This window comes from Mustela nivalis (genome assembly GCF_964662115.1).
Source record: "Mustela nivalis genome assembly, chromosome: 9".
NCBI lineage: Eukaryota > Metazoa > Chordata > Mammalia > Carnivora > Mustelidae > Mustela > Mustela nivalis.
The window spans coordinates 24,259,510-24,280,552 of record NC_139028.1 but is presented as its reverse complement, the minus strand read 5'-3'; the positions used below and the strand labels follow the sequence as shown (position 1 = coordinate 24,280,552).

General features: G+C 47.6%; 1 protein-coding gene across 1 annotated transcript in view; it reads right to left on the bottom strand.

Moving 5' to 3' along the window:
* The window catches only part of TECTA (tectorin alpha), a 77,494-nt gene that overhangs the window by 14,246 nt on the left and 42,205 nt on the right, over positions 1–21,043 (bottom strand). Inside the window, exons 12-15 of the mRNA XM_082683702.1 lie at positions 14,480–15,041; positions 6,716–6,915; positions 2,702–3,085; positions 528–814 (exon numbers count right to left, since the gene is read on the bottom strand). Of these exons, the coding sequence (XP_082539828.1) occupies positions 528–814; positions 2,702–3,085; positions 6,716–6,915; positions 14,480–15,041 (1,433 nt within the window). The remainder of the gene's footprint in view (positions 1–527; positions 815–2,701; positions 3,086–6,715; positions 6,916–14,479; positions 15,042–21,043) is intronic.

Below are 21,043 nucleotides of genomic sequence, written 5' to 3'. Positions count from 1 at the left end.
CAGCTCTGAGGTAATCTGAATTAAGCACCTTTGGAATAACTTGTTTAACTTACTCTATTTCAGCTGGCAAGAGGTGGGGGTCTCATAATAACTTCAGTGACTTCTGTTTTTTTGAGAAGACTTTCCTGATCTCCACCAACCTCTACCTGCACAACCTCAACCACGCCTTCTGGAGAAAGTCATGGGAACACAATTAGACCCAGCCCTGGGGAGCAAGGGATAGCTCTTCCTCTCCCAGGGGACAGCTGGCCAAGACCTCAGTGTTTAATACTGGGCACCCTCTTCTGTTTGGCCATGGATGCAAAGACTCGGAAACATAACACTGAAGCCCAATTCCTTCCTCTGCTGTTCAAGAAATTACTGAGGCCTCTGACATGTCTATTTGTCTCATGAAAACTCCAAAGACCTGGGGCTCAACTCTTTGCAGCAGAGGAGCCGTGATGCTATGAGAGCACATTCCTCAATAACACCTGTCATGGACAAAGGGAGGATGTGGGGACACAGAGTCTAGCTGCTAGAACTCTCACCTCTTCTGCATGCCATTGGTTTTCCAGCTCTGGGCCAGCACCACGCTGCTCACCACTGGCTTCCCCCGCAAGGTCACATAGTCATCGGTTAAGTCCCCATTGAAGTTGCCACAGAGGCCACACACTTTGTTCTGCAGCCTCTCGCTGATGCTGATTTTTATGACATTGAAACCATTGTAGTAGATCTGGATGTCGGGGCTGGTGTCTATCACCAGGAACCCCTCACTGCTGTAGATTTTTGTTGCCAGCCCAGTTATAAATGGAACATTCACTTGTGTGCCATTCACCTATGGGGGTGGGGGGGGGGAGAAAGTAAATTATAGTAGGGGTTGGCAGCTGTTACTATAAAGGGCCACTATAGATGTGTTAGGCTTTGTGGGCTATACGATCTCTACTGCTACTCAACTCTGACCTCAGGGCATGAAAACAGCCATGAACAATATATAATTAAATTACTGAGGCTGCATTCCAATAACACTTTATTTTTTAAAAAAATGGAAGCAAGTGGATTTGGTCAAATTCTGTAGCTTGCTGAACCCTCCCCTAGAATTTAGGGGCATTTACTCATGATACTATCCACAGTTCCCAAAACATGGAGGCAGAAAGATAAGAAAAAATTACAAAAGTACAATCCACACAAATGGCTGGGATTTTGTATAAAACCTTCCCCAGCATAAACCAATTACTGAAATGAAATCCCCATCCTGTGCTAAGGAATGTCTAACACAGTTAAAATGAATCTGGGGATCACTGCCATGTTTACTGTTTTCTTGTGTATAATGTCCAAACTAGAGGTCCTCCCCACCGCAAAGGTCCTATAGGCACAATATTTTCTGCATTCATCATTCTCCTATTTTCTGACAGTTTCTTTTCTTAGCCCTTAGGATAGAACATAATGTGCTTTTCCTGTCCTTACCAAATAAATTGATTTTTTTCCCTCCTGGTTATTAGTAACTTTTCATTCTTAAAAAAAAAAAAAAGCAGAAGCCTTTTAGAAAATATAATTCTTTACCATTTTGGCCACCTTGGAGTATTTTATTCAGCAATAATGTCAGTTTTGGTCTCTCGGGTGGTCATTTTGACTTTCTAGCTCCCGTATTTGGGAGCAACGCAGTTGTGTCTATGTGGGCCAATTTATAAGAAGAATTGGAGTGTCAAAAACAGTAGCAGCTTTCATTGAAGTTAAAAACCAGTACGAAAATCCAGACTCTTCCTTTGAAGCCTGCAAAATACAGCCAGTTCTTTTGCCTAATGGTGGACACTGATCTATCTGACGATTTTTCAAACAGAGATACATTCCATGCGTGATTATCTGAGCCAGTGGCAGAAAGCAGAATACACACAATAATGCTTAATTCTGGAAAACATTAATGTGTGTGTCCTTGCTCTCTACCTGCCCCTCCCCAGCTGAGATCCTAGCACGGGGGACTGACTCCAGCTTCCGGGTCTGCTGGCTTGTGAGCAGCCTGGTTTAGCTGAGAGGCTGAGGTGGCTTTCAGTAGTTTATCAGAGCAGATTATACTTTACCTGGAAGGGGTGGGAGGAATCCAAGCTGGGGACCCATATGGGTTGGAGATTCACATTTATTTAATCTGCCAGTCTAAGATTCACCTGAGCCAGCCAGCCAGGCTAAGGAAGGGCCAACCTAAGAGAAATCCCAGTTTTCAGCCTCCCATTTTCTTTCATTTGCTATGTCATCATGGAGCCCTCTGATAGTGGGGAATGCTCCATAAGGCTTTTAGCGAGGTCATTATTTTTATAGGCAAATGCTTGCCTCCACCTGGCTTTTAGAAAGGAGAGCAGAAATGAAAGAGCTTGTCTTGGTACAGCTGAACAGAGCCAAGAGTACTTTTAAAGGCTCTTAAAAACAAGATGCTTTTTGGAAATTAATGCAGAGTCAAAGCTGACTTATCTACCATTTTATCACCTGAGACTCTTTAGCACCCACATGGTCATTACTGGCCCCAGAATGGTCAGCAAAGAACAGAAGAGGGCCCGTTCTCACACCTGTGGAATGTTTAGACTTTCATTCCTGAAAATCTGGTCATCTGTGGAGGGCATATGCAGAGGAACAATCTATTATCCTCACACTGGATTGTCTGGGAAAACCCCAACGCCCCCTAGCCAAGGCCTCCTTCCGGGTATGTCTTAAGAATCAATGACAGGCCCGTCACCTTGACAGTGTTCCGGTCGTTGATGAGAATCTGTTCTTCATTAATGTAGAAATAGACGGGCGAGATGATGGTGAGGTTGGGCGCCGACCACTTGTCGAAGTTGATAATGAGTTGGAAGGAGATGTCCGGCAGCTTCTGGCAGATGGTGGACAGCACGAATGCGCAGTTGGCGGGGAAGCGGAGGAAGGCGCCATCGAAGGTGCGGAAGACACCACCGCCGGCAGCCAGGCAGTAGGAAGTCTTGGTGCTGAAGCAGCCACGCACCCCGTTGCGCAGCGCGCACTCCTCGTCTGACTTGCACTGGCGCGGGTCGCACTGGATGAGGTTGCGACGGAAGCAGCGGCAGCGCCGCGTGCAGTCGCTGTTCCAGAACAGCTGCTTGGGCTGCAAGAGAAACTGCGGGCGTTAAATTGGGGCTGTGCGCAGGGCGAGGACCCCGTCCCTCCCGGGGGCGCCCCTGCATCCGGACCCTGTTCCGGGCTGGGCTAGTCTCCCTCCAAGGGGTCTGGCATTTGCAACAGGGAGCAGGAGGGGGGCTGCTTCCATGCAAACGTGACATTAGTTCCATGCCACTCAGATGCCAGACAACATACAAGTTAGTCTTTATTGGTTTTAGTCAAGAACCCGGGACTCTTATATAGCTGGATTGTAGAACTAAGCACAAGCAACCTGTGAATGTCTAGCTCTTAGTCGAAGTAAGTGAAAAGGAAAAATATTTGGTGGGAAATTAGTCCCACCAAGAACCGGCTCCACTTCGAGGATGAAATTTCAGTTCGCTCAAGAATGATAAAACTGCCCTTTCATCTCTTAAATAGGTTAAAAGAAAGTTATAACCAATTCCTATAATGAGTCATTTCAACATTTGCTGAGTACGGCCATTCCAAACTTTGTCTTTATACCTATCTACTTGGAATTTACTGCAGTGGCAAGGACCTCCATTCCTTCGTGTTCTGAAGGGAGAAATCTAGAGAACAGGGAATTCTGGGTTTCAGTCCCAGCCCTGGACCCTCCGTGTCCACTCTGAGGAGCACTACCAGCCTTCCAGAACCTTCCTTGGCTCAGCTCTCAATTGAAGGTAATAATACAGTCTTACAGGGCAGCTGTGAAGATTAAATTATAAGGCATGTTTCCAGGCATAGCGTAGGCACTCAATAAATTGTAGCTACTGTTCTTACTGGAGAAGAGCCAATCATCCTCCTTGAGAAGGTGAGAAATTATATAGTTACATAAAATACCTGTAGCAAAGCCTATCCCCCATGGTGGCAGCCTGTAATTTCCTATTCTTCCCCAAACAAGCAATCGTCTGTAGACCCAGTTGTATTTGGTGGAATTTGTGCTCTTGAACTTGCCCTTGTTCTAGATTGAGAACTCCAGGGAACTGTTGGAAATTGGTCATGATTGTCCAGGTGGGGTGTGGTCTCAACAAGTAGACCTGGTCCTAAGACCACGGTCTAGGCACTAATTCAATTGACCAGCACAGCACTCTCCAGAGATGTTTGAACTAGGCACAAGAAGGCTTCTGCTGTCTGTTCACTGTTTCCAGCTTCAAGGATAGACTTATCAAAATTCCAACTATGACAAACAGATATGACTCGGATTTGAAGGTAAATAGAGAACGAGATCTCCAGGACAAGTTTCCCCAGTGCAGTGCATGTCAAGATGCCACTATTTCTTTCATCCTCAAAGTAAACTCATTCCTGGAACCAAGTCTTCTCTCCTTCCAGACCTGAAAAATATTTCGGGTGCCAGCCGCCTTGCAAATTGACTTCATTTCTCTTATCAGATTTGCAAAATAATTGAGTGGATGGTCTGGCCTCTCTCTGATAAGAAGTCAGACATTACATGGGCAGAAAGAGAAAAATAACCTGGCATATGTGGATATGATAAAGGGTAAATAACTCATCCCACAGGAGAACTTGATCATGAAGCTAGCTTCACAGGGGAGTCACTGGGCCCAGTGCGGCTTCCTTTACCTTAATTAGACCTGGCAATGACAACTGGGTGATTACCTTACATGCTAATGGCTAGATGTGTTCTCCCTTTATTTCCAAAGAAATGTGTTTTATAAACACGCCCCCAAGCTTGTTTGAATGGTGGCAAGGAGATGTGGATTATTTGTTCTGTGAGTTTGCTACTTACCAGATAGAAACCGTTGTCAAATCCCACTGACTGATGAAAATCGGATAATCATGTTTATAGTGCTAATAGCCTCGGAGAGCTGTACCTGCGTTTCCTGAGTGTTCCAAGGGCTTTTATATGCATCATTTCATTAACATGCCTGGATTTTTTTTTTTTTTTGACAAAATGTTACTCAAGGGAATAAAAACAACGAACACAATAGGATCTCCCGATTATTGGGCTGCTCGGTGCCAGGCACAAGGTGAGGCACCTGGCGGACATTATTTGTACAACAACCGTACAGAGCTGGTATTAGTAGCTACATTTCATGGATGGGGCACCCAAAGTTCAGGGCAATGACACAGTTTGCTCAGTGCCCCACCACCAGCGGTGTGCTTCAGTGACGCTCAAACCCGGCTCCATTCCATGATGCCACAGACACCCAACATCCCTGCTGAGGGGGGCAAGGCACCCCTAATGGATGCAGACATGCCAGTAAAGTCTCCGGACCAGGGAGCAGAGATTGCAAGAGGGCTTTTTCAGCTTTGAGTCTGGTTATTTCTCCTCTGAGACCATGAGAAAAGGAACACCTTATTTTTTTCTCACGTGTTCTGCCTTTGCCTTTCAAATAGGCAGTATTTGTAAGAGCTAAACTCACCTCTCTCCGGAAGGCTTCCTTGATTGTTTTCTAATCTTCTGCATTGTCTTTGGACACTGAAGCCGATTTCCCACTGACCGTGAACCTAAAGCAACCTCCACATTCCCTCTCTTTTATTTACTCTCAGAATAAATTCAACCTGGTGGTTCTTGAACGAGGTGATACATTTTTACAAAAAGGAGACATTCTTTATTTTTTGCCTAATTTATTTCCAATCCAGACGTTTCAATTAGATTTTTTTTTTAAGTGCTGCAATTCTTTTTTCATTTAAAATTGATGAGTTCTGTAGGGTGTGATTTTTCACTCGTTGATGTGTTATTTTGTCATCGTTCTCTTGTTCTTTAAAGTGCCTGTTTCTCCTGAACAGACGTTCAAGTTCCTCAAGGCGGGGGACATGCTTTGTCGTCCCCGGCAGCACCTCCAACATCGAGATCTGCGGGAGCAGATACTCCGTACTTGCAGTTGTTACCGGTCTCCTCGCCAGCAGAAGACGGGCACGTCACCGAAGCAGAGACCCGGCTTGAGGCAGGACCACAGACAAAGCACTTTCTCCAGGGCAGGCCTTGTCTAGCTTGGTATAGGGCACATAAAGAAAGGTTTTAAAGCACAGAACGTGCATGATTCAGGGAGCTGTCGCGGAAGGTCTTAAGGAGTGATGTCTGCGAAGGGCGACTTCTTCGGCTCTCCGCTGAAGTCCCCCCAGAGAGGGAAGCGGATGGCAGAAGGGGGGGGGGGGGGACAACAGCACTGAACAGTCCAGACAGAACTCTCTGGGGACGGTCCCGGAGTGACAAACGGCCACGAGGAGATGGCGGCCTTCACACGCTTTCGCGGCGCTTCAGTAGCCCGAAGAACGAAGGCCATTCCTCTTGGCCTCGAGCGCCGTATTTTCCGGTTAAAAATGTCCTCATCTGAGACAGCTACAATGTTGGATTCCAGCCGCCGTATTTCCCCACTACGGCCGCCTCGGAAGCGCTCACCGAGATTCACCGGTCAGGGAAGGAAGGGCCTGGAGAAGGCACCGCGGGGGCTGAGACCCAAATGCCCGCAGAGAGCGTGGGCCAGCGCGGGAGGCTCGCCGGTGCCGGGGCCAGGCCGGCAGGGAGGCCCCAGCGCCTTGCCCCGTCGGCGGCTCCGCGAGCCGGGGCCTCAGCCGACCTGCCCTCGTGGTCCCACAGAGAGGCACCATCTCTCCCGAACCGGGGGAGCTGGCGGGCGGACGCGGCGGGCGGGCCTACCTCGTAGTACTTGCCGTCGGCGTAGCAGCCGCAGCTGTGCGGCGGGATGCAGCTCCGGCCGTCGAGCACGTAGCCCGCGTCGCACTGGCAGCCCTCCACGCAGTAGTGGTTGCAGTCGCTCTTGAGGCGGATGGCGGCGCAGCGCGGCTGGCACACGCTCACGCAGCTCTCGTAGTGGCTGTTGGGCGGGCAGGTGACGGCTGCAATACAAGGCGCACACACCCGTCAGGCCTCGCACCCCGTCAGGCCTCGCGCCTGCGGCCCTGGCTTCCCGCGCTGGGGGAGGCGGAGCCCGGCGGGGAGTGCGCGCGCAGCCTCTCCCGCGGCCCCTCTGCTTCCGGGAAGCCTCCCTCCGCCTCCCTCTCGCTTAAATGCTGGGCCGCAAACGGATGCGGTTCCTGGGGTTCCCTCCCGTACTCTTTGTGTTCTACTCAGCCCTGTTTTGGGGGCTCGCTCTGACCTGCGGCCTCCACGCCCCATCCCCCTCCTCACGTGCGTCTGGGCTTCAGTCGGGCGCCCCCATGCTTTCTGGGGCGCTCCATGCTCGCATTGTCCCTTATGCGTGCCCTCCTCGTGCCCTCTGTGGGGGAGCCCCTCTCGCAGGCGGAGCGCCCCCGACCCTTACACCAATGGCAACTGGCCTTCACCCCAGAACTTCCGCAGAATCTTTTCGAAGCCAGGAATACATATACTGTCCGTAACGGGGTGCCCGACCCCTGGATTTCTGAGGAGGCAAGTGTGCGGCGCGTGTGCGTGTGCGTGTGGGTGTGAACTACGCTCTACCATTTTCAGATGCGTGTGGACGCTCTTGGGGAAGGCAGTGAGGGTCCTGGAGAAGAGCGGGCGTCTGGGGCGAGCTGCAGGACACTGAAGCCAGTTACCCAGCCTCTCTGGGCCCAGCTGCTTCCCTGTGAAATGCACCCACTTCCGGCACCGACTTCACGGCCTGGGGGGTCAGGAATTCTGTGAGTCTGCGTGCCTGGACAGTGCTTAGCACGTAAACGCTCAGTGTTAGCCAATCTTTAAAGACAGGTTTGCTGGAAAGTTCTATAGAAGCTATTATTTTAATCAGTGTATATGAAAAGCACAAGTACTATCATGTGGGAACTTCTCTATACCACATACAGTATACATTTGGGGCACATTTTATTTTTTATATTACTTAATGGTAAAATTGGACTTTTTTGCATGCATTTTACGTGTATAGATTCATGTAACCAATACCATGATCTAGATTTTTTTTAAACATTTAATGTAGAAGGTACTACCTGCCTGTGGTAGACAATGGAAGCCATACAAGTAAAAGTGCAACAGAAAAGCAACCTCTGGTAACAAATTAGAGTAGAATCTTTTAGAAATCTTCTATGCATATAGAAGTACCCAGGTGTGTGTGTGTGTGCACACATGCATGCATGTGTGTATTCCATTCCCATTTTTTCACATGAATGGGAGCATAATATACATATTTTCCTGCTCATTGCTTTTTCATGACAGTATTCCTTCCATTACCCTTGAATTACTGTTTTTGCACTGTTACCTGGTATGTGTATTTTCTGTTTATGATGATGCTGCGGTGAACATCCATAGACCTATATCTTTGACCTCATGAGTAAATGACTCTATAATAAAACCCTGGAAGTGGAATTACTGGGTCAAAGGGTCCCTATGTTTAAATTTTTGATAGATGCAACCCAATTGCCCTCTAAAGAGGCTACGTGAATTCATCCTCCTACCAGCACTACATGAAGAGGTTTATTTTCACACATCCTTGCTGAGTGTGTAGCACCAAACCTCTGATCCTTAGAAATGCATAAGGTTAAATGTCATACATAAATATAATATATACATATCTCAATCTCATATATATAGGATTACTACCCTGAATATATAGAGAACTCGTAAAACTCAACTCAACCACAACAACAAAAAGTCAATTCAAAAATGGACAAAGGACTTCAATAGACATTTCTCCAAAGAGGATGATACGCGAATGGCCATTAAGCACATGGAAATATGCTCGATATCACTAATCATCAGGGAAATAAATATCAAAAGTACCATGAGAAACCACCTCACACTCAGTAGGATGGCTACTATTTTAAAAATCTCAGAAAACCCAGTGTTGGCAAAGGTGCAGAGAAATTGGAACCCTTGGCCAGTTTGGTAGGAATGGAAAATAGTGCAGTCGCTGTGGGAAGCAATATAGCAGCTCCTCAAAAAATTAAAAATAGAATTATCATGTGATCCAACAATTCCACTTCTAGATATATGCTCAAAAAATTTGAAAAAAAGTTTCTCAGAGAGACCTTTATACGCCTATGTTCATAGCCACCTTTTTCACAATGGCTAAAATATGAAAGCCATCCAAGCATCACTGGATGGATGAATAGAAAAGCCAATGTGGTATATCCACACAATGAAATATTAGTCAGCCTTAAAAAGGAAGGGCATTCTGCAATATACCACAGCATAAATGAACCTTGAGGACATTATGCTACGTGAAATAAGCTACCCAAACAGACAGATGCTGTGTGATTCCACTTAGAGAAGGTATCCAAAGTCTTCAAGTTCATAGCCATAGGAAACAGAACAGTAGGCTGCCAGGTGCTTGGATGGGTGGGGCACGAGGAGTTAGTGTTTCATGGGCATAAAGCTTCAGTTTTGCAAGATAAAAATGGTTCTGGAGAGGGGTGGTGGTGGAGGTTGCACAGCAATGTGAATACATAATGTGAGTATTTAATGTCACTGAACTTAAAAATGAGTTTAAAAAAAGTTAAGAATGTAAATGTTATGTTCTGTATATTTTACCGCAATAAAAAAATTGAAAAAAATTACTATATCCTTACTTAGTTTGCATTCTTTGATCAGCTTTTCACTTGTTTATAATCCATTTGTATGTATGTTTCCCTCTGTGAATTTCTTTTCCATGTCCTCTATGCATTTTATGGTGTTGAATTTTTGTATTACATTGTAAAAGCTTTTTTAAAAATTAAAAATAGACTTTTGTCTGTCTTGTGTTACAAAGTATTTACTGTTGGCTTTTAAATTGCTTCTTTTTTGGCAGGTTGGAGGGGAACCTGTATTTGATTATGTTTTTGTCATATAGAAATTTAAATTTTAAAAGGTATCAAATTTATCAGGCTTTTCTTCTCGCTTTGGGCATTTTGCTTAGAAAGGCCCTCTCTGTTGCAAGATTACCAAACATGAGAACAAAAATGCCTTTGTCTTCTCCTAGTACTGTTATAGCTGACATTTTTATGTTTGATCTTGATTCTGTTTGGATTTTATTTTTGCGTGAGAAGTAAAGCGGGGATTTAGCTATTTCCCCCTTCTACTTGTCCTTTGTCCCTTGCCTATTTATTAAAGAATACATTTTTCCCCAGTAATTTGAAATGCCTGCTTTATGGAATACTAATTTCTCTTTTAATGTTTGGGCCTATTTCTGGATTTTTCTCATCTTCCCACTGGTTGATCTTTCTATTCATGTCCCAGCATTAATTCGGTTTTGTTGCTGAAGCTCTACAATACATTTTAATATCCGAGAAGACACACCAGCTATTTCGAAATGCTCATTGTCCCAAGTATGCTGGCCCCATTTCCCCAACTAGACTCTAACCTATTTTGTACTTTGGGTTCTTCTGTGACACCCAAAACAGTCCCAAGAACAGGGGAGGTAGGATTAATAAACATTAGATTCTTGAGTACAAACTTTAAAATTCTTAATACTGATTTTTGCCACCCCAATGAAGTATGAGAGCTGTGGGGGATGATGGCTCTACCCTTGGATTTCCACTGTGGTCACAAATGTGGCTCTTGTCATGGCCAGTACACTGATGGATTTAGCCTTTGTGCTTTGGGGGCGGGGGGGAAGGAGGCATGGATTGCCCCGAAAAGTGATGAAATACAATGCAGTGGACAAGGGCTGTGGAATTGAGCTGACTGGTTTGAGCCCTAGATCTGGCGCTAATTAGCACTATCACCTGGATAGGTACCTACTTTTTCGAAGCCCGTTTCCTCCTCTGTCAAGGGCAGCTCATATTTCCCTCACCAAGTAGTTGTTAAGAGAAAATGAGGTGTATTTTGCAAAGCTCCTAGTCCACTGCCTGGTACTTCAAGGACAGCTTCTGCTATTATGGCGGGAACAGTTGTATTAGGAGAAGAATTTAATGGATCTGCAGAGAAATCTGTGAGAGAACCCCTAATTACCAGACTTGGGATCCAGGACTCTGGATAAGAAAGGGAAAATGAAAATGACACTCAGCTCTGTCTGAGCACTCGCCAGGTGTCACGCACGGTGTGGCATGAATGATGAGACATCAGCCCACTTAATTCTTACAGCAGCCCACGCAAGTTGGAAGACAGCCCCCACAGACCTGATCCTGTGCAGAGGTCCTGTAAGATCCTGCAGTGTCGGGGCGGAGGGTCTCCAGTCCCCCAGGTCCCTGGTCCTCCCAGGGTCAGAGAGGCAGCAGTGCCCAGTGGAAGGAGCACTGGCTGTAGCCACTTTCCTTGGGAAAGTTCCAGCATTTCTCAGAGCTTCACTTTCCTCCTCTAGAAAATGGGACTATTAATAGCGCCTGCTTGGGGCGCCTGGGTGGCTCAGTGGTTTGGGCTGCTGCCTTTGGCTCGGGTCATGATCTCAGGGTCCTGGGATCGAGCCCCGCATCGGGCTCCCTGCTCCGCAGGAAGCCTGCTTCCCTCTCTCTCTCTCTCTGCCTGCCTCTCTGCCTACTTGTGATCTCCGTCTTTCAAATAAATAAATAAAATCTTTAAAAAAAAAAAAATAGCGCCTGCTTTACGGGGTGGCTGGGTGGAGAACATGAGCGAGGACTCATCGCACGTAGAATAGTGTCGGGCACATAGAGCCAAGTCACTGCTAGGCGTTTACGGTCTTCCTCGCCTATGGCTTACTGTATGCTCACTCACCATCTACAATGCTAATTTAAGTCCCCCATGAAGGGGCTGAAGAAAGGACAGACTCAGCTGAATGAATTTTAAGGAGGGCTTAGTAATTAAGACAACAGACCTCCCTCTCCCCGTCTAAACCTATTTGTTCAACTTGTGTGGAGAAGCTTTCCAAAGCATTTACAAATACGGTAATTGGGTAATAAATTATCCCATTGATAGGAATAGCCAATATCGTTGAAAAACAACAGCATTCTGTCTTGTCACCAATAAGGGGTAAGTTTAAAAGACCATTCTGTATTACCCCATTTCTTCCTGAAAACACCATTTCTCGTATTTTGACATGTGAGTGTTGATTGGATTAATTCTGGGGGGCCGGGGGCCGAGAACCCCGCCCTCGCTTCTCAGACATTCCACCACGTTCCATACGGTTACAAACCACCCTGTTGAAGACAGGCTTTCTGTGTTCACCAGTCTCTCAGATGGAATGCCTGAGTTAGGACTCAGTCTCCTGCAGTTTTTCTCTGCTTCTGAAATTCAAAATGGAAAACTCAGCTGCCTCCAACTGCGCCCGCCCCCCATCCCCACCCACATACCTTCTTTAAAGTATAATTTTTTCTCTTATTTTAGCATTTCTTTTTTTTCCCCCAGTCACTATCAGCATCTATCTCCCCAGGAGCTCTCTTTTGGATCTTTGCCCCCATCCTGAAATGCCAAGGTCAGGGGAGGTTTAACTGATCTTGGCAGGCAGCTGGTCTAGGCAGGGATGTGGCCCAAGGCCAAGGGTGAAGCAGGACAGACTCTGCTCTGAGTGCCTTGGATAGAGCTCCCCATTGCTATATATAAAGGAGGCAACCCATGTCTGTGCAGAACTTTGAGGAGGCAGAAGAACAAGAAAAAAAATGGTCTTCGTATCCTGAAGAGTTTGCCTTTTCAAAACTGTTTCCCCAGAAAAAATGCATTGTTTTTAGTTCTACAGGTCCAACCTTGATAGAGGCAGGGGCACTGTCTTCCTCTCGGGTAAGAAAGGGGCTTCCCCACACAATTTCTTTTCCTTACCATGAGTGACAAAAATTGAGACCTGGCATTTAACGTGAGTGTTAATGACATTACCCCCCTCTAAAAACAGTTCTTGTCTATGATTTCCCTGTGCACAGCAGCTAGGAGCATGGTTCTAGCACCCACTATGCCCTGACCCCCATCCCAGCTGCCCAGGGAGCAGTTCAGCCACCACGACCTGGCTACAGGAAAAGAGAGGCCTCCTTACTGTAAGTCTCAAGAGGAAGCAGGCAGTCTCTTGGTCTCTTTCCCAGCAGAGTTCCCCATCCCGCACCATATCTAGCTCCCTAGGTCCAAAGCCTGGTTTTCTGATTTAGGTGAAGGCAAGCTCTCTGGCTCCATGGTGCTGACCCCAATGAATCCAGAGTAGCTCTGGGGACTTATCCAGATCCTGACTTTTTTATAAGCATATTTATTTCATTGAAGTCACCAGAGGCCAATTAGTTTGGACAGTGACTCCCGCTGGCCTCCTCAGGGACCAAGCCTGGCTGAAATGGTATTGGCACCTCTCCCTCCCTCTCCCTACTTCCTCCCACCCTCCCCCCACTAGCTACATGAATCCAGTTGTGTGGAATGCAAACCAGCCGTGGGAGCCTTAAACTACAACCCTGTTTCTGGGTTTTCGTCGGCATTCCCCCCTTTTCCAGTGTGGAAAGGGAGTTTATTTTCTGAGACCCCCACTGAGTCACTCATACAGAGTTCTGTGCATTCAGCATCCATTGATAAGCTTTTCATACAGCGAGGCCTAGAAGAGATTTGCTGTCGTTAATGAGATGGAGATGGGAAAATGGACCGAGGCAGCCTGGCCAAAGACTGCTAGTGGTTTCTCTGCCCCATCTTTTCCTTTTATGATGTGCTCAATGCAGGCGAATTACTCCAGTACATAACACACCAGTACAATGTATACGAGTTGACAGCATGAGCTTTGGGGTGAGAAGGTCGAATCCTGAGTTTGCCACTGAGATTGTATGACCTTAGGCAAATTATTTAACTCCTCTGAGTCTCTGTTTCTCCCTGACTAATTGGGTTATTGAGGAGAATAAACGAGATAATGTTGATAAAGTGTTTAGCACTGGGCTTGGCTCAGAACAAGCCATTAATATAACAACAACAGCACTTGGCATGCATACAATGTGGTATGCTTTCAATTACCTAATTTGATCCTCTGGATGTTTCTGTAGCATAAAGGGTATAGGCAACGACATTATCAAAGCATCATCAGGGGGAAACGAAGAACCAGGGTGGAAAAGCAAATTGCTCCAAGGTCACACCAGTGTTTAAGGACAGAGCAAGGCTTGAATCCAGGGGTTCTAATTCTTTTTTCTCATGCTTTTAACATCCTGCTATGTTTCATAAACACAAAGACCGGTACATGACATATATGAATCCAACACTACAGCATGCTTAGAGAAAACACGTAAATTACCAGCACCATGATGCACCCATGAGGTTCTAGAACAAAGTAACCATCTGACTAACTCACTCTTCCCCCATTAGTCCTTTCTTAAAAGTGTATTGTGCCCTTGCTGAGTCCAAATGCCATCGGTGGTGCTCTGTGCTCTATGTACGTGATCTTATTTAATCTCTAGAGCAACACATGAAATAAAGGGTATTATTCCCATTTTATGGATAGGGAAATGGAGGCTCTGGGAGGTTGTGTATCTTGTTTCAGAGATCAAACTCAATTCCAAATGCATATGTATCCTGAGAGGGCTCTGCTCCATGAACATCTACGGAGTTGGACTCCTGGGCCACCCGCAGAAACCAGGTACCGGGAGAGAGGGACAGGGGAGGACTCACAGCAGGATGTGTAATTCCTCCAGCCGGTCACGGCGATCCCCTGAGTCTGGCAGGTGCTGGCATAGTTCTGCAGCCAGCTGCAGGCGGTCTGCACGGCGCCCCCATCGATGCAGGAGTCAAATAGGCAGTTCTTATAGAAGAAGGTGGGGTTCACTTTGCTGTGACACTTGGCGAAGCCGGCGTTCTGGTTGGGGATCAGGCTGCACAGCTGTTGCACCTTGGAGAACCCTTCCACCTTGGCGCAGGAAGGGCAGCGGTCCCCGCAGCCAACCTGGCAGAAGGTGTCTCTCTGCACCCAGCTCTGCCCAAACTCGTTGACGCTGGAAGCAAGCAGACCCATGGGCATCTCCAGATCATCTTCAGGGTCGCTGTTATAGCGGCCGCACAGGCCCACTGTGCTGTTCTGCATGCTCCTGGGGACCGTGACCGACAGGAAGCTCTTCCAGTCATACACGACCTTGAGGCCGAACTCCGTCTCCACCACCACGTGGAAGCCAAAGGAAAAGATATTTATTTTCCCATGTCCCAGCTTCAGGGGCAGATATAAGCGTTCATTGTTGACCTACAGGAGAGAGAGGGTTGCAGTAGAGAAATGAGGTGTGCCCAGAGAACACCCACCTCTCCGAACGATCCGGCTCGAGAGCTGCAGCCAAAGGGGGGTTGGAATAGGTTGAACGTAATCTTGGCAAGTAGTGTCATTTATGTCAGTCAACTATTATTATTAGGATCTGAGCAGACTTAAATGACTATCCTTTGTGCACTAATACACCTATTTATTTCGATGCCTTCTGTTTACATAGCATTATTTCCCCCAGGAGTTCAAACTGTTTTCTCCAAAGTAATGAGAGGGGAATAAGAATTCAATTAAAGTTTAGACTAAAATACCAAACTGTAGAACTCCAGTGCTCCTATTTCCAGCTGTATGGTGGATCGGTTTTAGGTAAACCCCAACTTATTCATTCCTTTGGGATTTTTTTCCCCCCGGAGGAATGATTTGACTTTGCTGTCCCTCCTACCTGGAACACCACTCTTCACCCATCAACCACCCTCCTGCCCCCAGACCCTGCTCAGATGTCGCCTTTTTCTATAAAGCAAGACTGTTTGAGCCTGTGGTGAGAATTAATCACTCCCTCATCCGGGCAACCAGAATGTTATTTATATTTGTGCTCTTGTTCACCTTTGGCCAAGTTCAAGCCTGTGTGGCCCCACCGTTGAAGCACCATCACACTCCGCCTTACATCATGGTCAGTTGTCTACATTTCTGTCTTGCCTACAAAGATCATGAGCAACTTGAGGGCAGGAACCACACTTTATTGATCTTTATATCCATCTTCCCCCTCGCTCCCCACCGGATGCCCAGCGCAATGCCCCACACTGAAAGGGCCCTTGACACATGTTTCCTCTCATATATTTTTTATTTGTAAAACAAGGAAATCCCTTAACATACAACCCCGGAACTGCATTGCCCTTGCACTGCCCTATTTTGATTCAGATGAGCCAAATCCTATAGCCCTTGGCTGTGTGGGTACGAGACAGAAAATAAGACTACTGTGAGGTCCAGGAGGGCAGGTTGTCTTCTCCAGAGAGGCAGGTGGGTGCTCTGCTGGGGGTGTTCTAACACTGCTCCCTGACCAGAAACGCCTTCCCTTCTGACCTTAATCTCCACCCCCCTTATCCGACACCCCCCAACCACACTGCTACTGCTGTGGTTCTGGCCCTCACCACCTTTACCCTGACTACTGAGTATTCTCCCACCTGGTCTACCTGCTCTGATGTTGCCCTTCTCCTCCCTTCACTCACTGCTGCTACTCCAGCATCTTTTAATGCAATTAAAAGCCATCAATCCAATTCTTCAAACCCTCTCTATAGCTTGAATCAAATGTCTCATACACTCAGCAGATCCCAAAGAGGGTTCTCCAGGGCCTGCCCCCATATCTCTCGGACCCAACTCACTTACTTCCCCTAGTCCAGCAATACCCAACACTTTGCCTTTCCCCAGATGGACCAAGTTGTGCTGGTCTTTTGCTGCATGCCATTTCCTTTGCTGAAAGTGTGATGGTTCTTTCTGGATCCTATCCGGAGACCTCATCCTCCATCATCGTTGACTGTGGGCAGTGGTCTTGGCCTATTGGAAGCCCAGAAGGTTATGACTCTACTCCATTGCCCCCTTCCACCCCAAGGGTAGCCCTTGGCCAATGACAGACCCATACAGGGAACCAGGGGATCAACTCTGTGTGAAGGTCATGTGCCAGAGCTCCTGGTGGCCCAGGCTGAAGCTGGTCTCCAGCTCAGACAACATCCTTGCTGAACTATCTTCCCCTGGGGCTTCTCTCACTTTCCCAAGAATCCCCAAGTCAGATTCTGCCTCTAGGGAGTCCGACCTAATCCAGCAATGATGCCCCTCCCCTTGTCCTCCCTCTCTATGGGGCAATGTTTACCCTTCACATTGCAAGTCGACTATCTCCTCTTCTATGAATATTTGTCTAGGAAGAATTTATTTATTCATTTGGCACCACTGTGTGCCAGGCACTGTGTTAAATGCTGGAATAAAGCACAGGGCTCATGGCAGAGTGAAGTCCATAAATCAATACTAATAACATCACCTGATAAAAGCAATGATAAAGATAAACAGATGCACAGGCACCAGATTCAGCCTGGGGACAGCACAAGGCATGCCTGCAAGAGATGATACACACACACCTGGTCCTAAAGGATGAGTAGTGTTGGCCAGTCAAGGAGGGATGAGATGAAGAACAAGGAATCCCGAGAAAAGGGCACAGCCCAAGTACAGGTCAACTAGAGAGATAAGCAGGATGAGCCGCAGCAAGTTAGTGCTGTTAGAGCATAAAAATGTGGCCTTGGGAGTAGTGAAGATGGGGAGGTAGGAGGACCTGGATCATGGAAGGCCTTGTATGCAATGTCATACATGACAGAGGCCATGAGATGACATCTGACAAAGACCCGCTCATTTTGCAAAAAAGAAGTCACTGGTGACCTTCATAAGAAAACTTGAGTAGAGTGAGGAGACCAGTAGTCAGATGGCACAATTCAACAAATCGGAGATATGGAAGCAGATCTTCCAGGAAGATCCATCTCCCCAGGAACCTGGAAAAGAAGGGGAGGAGAGGGACTGAGTTGAAGCTGGCGGTGAATGCGCATCAAGATTTGCTTTAGAATGAACATGTTTATGGGTTGAAGAGAAGGACCTAACACAGGAGGGAGAGAAGAGGGCAGACAGGCAAGATCTCCCAGAAGACCAAAGAGAGAGGGACTGGTGGCGAATGGCCACGGAGGGGAGGGATGTCTCATTCTGTGCACCCAGAAGGGAGGAGGTGAAGACGATGGCAGACAGGTCATTTCAGGAGTGCGGGGGGTGGGGGGGGAGCAGAGCAGGAGAGAGACTGTGCCTGGGGAGCACAGATTTCTCAGCCAGGAGCCCCGGAGGTGGCGATGTAGGTTCTGTGCAGACACAGGGGATATGGATGTCAAGGTCACGGAGGGAAGTGGAGGCTGAGGGGACTCCCGCCTGCCTGGAAGACCCACACCAGTAAACTAAAAGCTGTATATCCAAATGCTTCTGTGTACCAGCCTGCTTTTCCTCTTAAGTTTCCTTGCATTCTGTATCCTTGGTTATGGGGTGTCAAGAGGAGGCCACACCTTGCAGGGAGGCAATAGGACCAGATTCAAACCAAAGAGCTTACAGATTCTGTCGTGCCCAGGAGTGTCCTGAGAAAGGAACCCCCTCTAACTCAGAAGGGCAGGCTCGGCTTCTCTCTGCCTTTGAAGCCCATGTATGCGGCCTCTATCTCCGCTCCACTGTTTTGTCTCTGTGAGGGACAAATGGAGAGAATGAGGAAGCAGAGGGAGAGGAAGCAGAGGGTCCCTATGACCAAAAGGGAGAGGCTGGTATGGAGGCAGAGCCTGATGGAGGGACCAGGAAGGTATGGAGAGAAAGAGAACAGGGCGTGCGGATGAGTGTCAGGACATGTGTTGCAAATACCTAAGTGTTAGGAATAAGACCACATACCAGATTTTTAGCAGAGAACTTTCCCCTATGTAGCTGGCCCTGATGCTTGTGTATAGCTTCTCCAGCTGTCCTGAGGTCCCCTCACCCCACAAAGAAAACACTTTGTTTTCTTTTCCTAGAATGCTTTTTATCTCATTCTCGGCCTGGTTGACATAATCTTTTAAGGCTCAGCTCTGGGTTACCTCTTCCAGAAAGCCTTCTCTGAGGCCTCCGAGGCTGGAGGAGGCAACACACACCTCCTGTGTGTTCATGACCCTCCACATGGCATATTTTTGGAGCATTTTCCATGACATCCCCATAACCTGCTAACACGTCTATCTCCGCCACAAGACTCTGAGTTCTCCTGGGACAGAGGTCACTTCTGATTCATTCTTCTTGCCCCAGAGCTTGGCACAGAATGAGCCTCAATATAAGCCCATCAAACTAACCTGAGCTGGGGTGCTGTGCAAACCTTCACTCTTCTCTCGTGGCCACAGAATGGCCGTAAGTGACTAAAGACACTGGCTGTGAGGATTCTGACAGCCTTCCCCTTGTCCTATACCATGAAGCACCTGGTTGTGCTGAAGCCCAGAGGCCACGGCAGGGGAGACCAAATGTCTGCGGAGCTCTGGCTGTGGCTGGCTGAGACGTGGGCTGCTGCAGTGCCCTTAGGAGGACTCGCCTTCCGCTGCTCACCCCTGTAAACCTCGCTGGGATAGCATGTTTATTTCTAGCGTCCCTTGTCTTTGTGGTTTCCCTACATCCTTCAGTACTTCTTAGTGCAAGGCAAGGTCAGAGGCATAAAGGGACCCTGCAGCCTAAGGAAGCACTTCCACGGTCCCTCCACTTCTGGGAGCGCCAGCTGTGACCTGGGGGGTCCTGCTGTGTTTCCCCCAACACTTCATTGCATGCTGTCATTGTGATGGTCATTATTCTTGTCTCAGGGAGAGAGGGTGACTAATAATAACATCACGGGAAAAACAAATGCAAATCATTGAACAAGCAGATCCTGTAATGCATATTAATAATTCAAAGTAAATGCTAAATCTATCCCTCAGGCCCCCAAAGAAAAGAACCTTCAAGCATCCTGAACTCTAGTTGCATGTCAGAGATTTGCAAGCCGTACATGGTTTGCAGCTTGAGCACTTAGGACTTCTGGGTGACTTAGAAAGACAGACTCTGGGAGTGCCTGGGTGGCTGAGTAGGCTAAATGCCTGACTTCAGCTCAGGTCATGATCCACAGGCCCTGAGATCAAGCTTTGGGTTGGGCTCCCTGCTGAGCCTGGAGTCTGCTTCTCCTCCTTATGCCCATCTACCCTGCTCGTGCTCTCATGCTCTCTCTCTTTCCCTCTGTCTCTAAGACTGATGATTCACAGACCTGTCCCTGAAACAAATGATACCTTATATTTAATTAAAAAAATAAAATAAAATCTAGAAAGAAAGAAAAAAAGAAGGAAGGAAGACAGACAGACAGACATACCCTGGTTAGCATTCTCCACTCCACGCCTTTAATCAATTCCTCCTCAGTGCCCATTACTCACTCCCTCTTGTGGGTTGAACTGTGTCACTCCCACAAAAGACAGGCTGAAGTCTTAAGCCCCACCACCACCCTGATACCTGTAAAGGTGACCTAATTTGAAAATAGGGTCTTTGCAGGTGCATCACATCAAGATGAGGTCATACCGGATGGGGGCAGGTGCCATATCCAAAGACTGGCGTCCTTAAAGAGGGAGCACGACTCGGCCCAGGAAACAGAAGGCACAGAGGGAAGAAGGCCACGTGAAGACGAGGCAGGGACTGCAGTGATGCTGTCACAGGCCAACGATCGCCTACAACCGCCAGAAGCTAGGAGCTGATTTTGGATTCTTAGCCTCCAGAACTGAGAGAGAATAACGTTCTGTTGCTTGAAACCACCTAGTCTGTGATATGTTGTGATGGCAGCCCCAGGAAATGAATACTGCCTTCCCTCTCCGTCACTTTACAGGGGAAGAAGCAAGCAGTGTGGTGTCCGTGGCTCATGTCTTTAGCCATGAACACATCCCATGAGACCAGGGCGGGACGCGTGCCGGGAAGGTGAGCTGACCCATCAGGGCCTTGGCCCAACAGCAGGAAGCGAGGGAGACATGCAGGGAGAGCAGGGAATCGGCCACCACGGGAGAGAGCAGGGACTGCACAAAGGAGAGGAAGGGTCGGTTCACAAGGCCCCAGTGGTCTCCCTGTGAAAATAACTGGGTCAGAAAACAGCATATGAGTCTCAGAGGTCCATACACCTAAAAGCCCAAGAGTGTGTAACACAAGGCAGAAAATGCAGTCTCCTCATACACTGCAGGAGACAGGACCTATGAGCAAATGTTACTTTTAAAAGACAAAAAAAAAAAAAAAAAAAAAACTCTGAAAGGTAGAATGGTGGGTGTTGAATGTCAAGGAGATACGGAACTGATGAAAATGCGTAAACCTAAGGGTAGAAATGGATCAGATGAGGAGCGAAGACTCACACGACGCAAGCCACATGGACAAGATGGCCCGCGTGTTTGTTTTCATGTGTATGATGGGAGAAT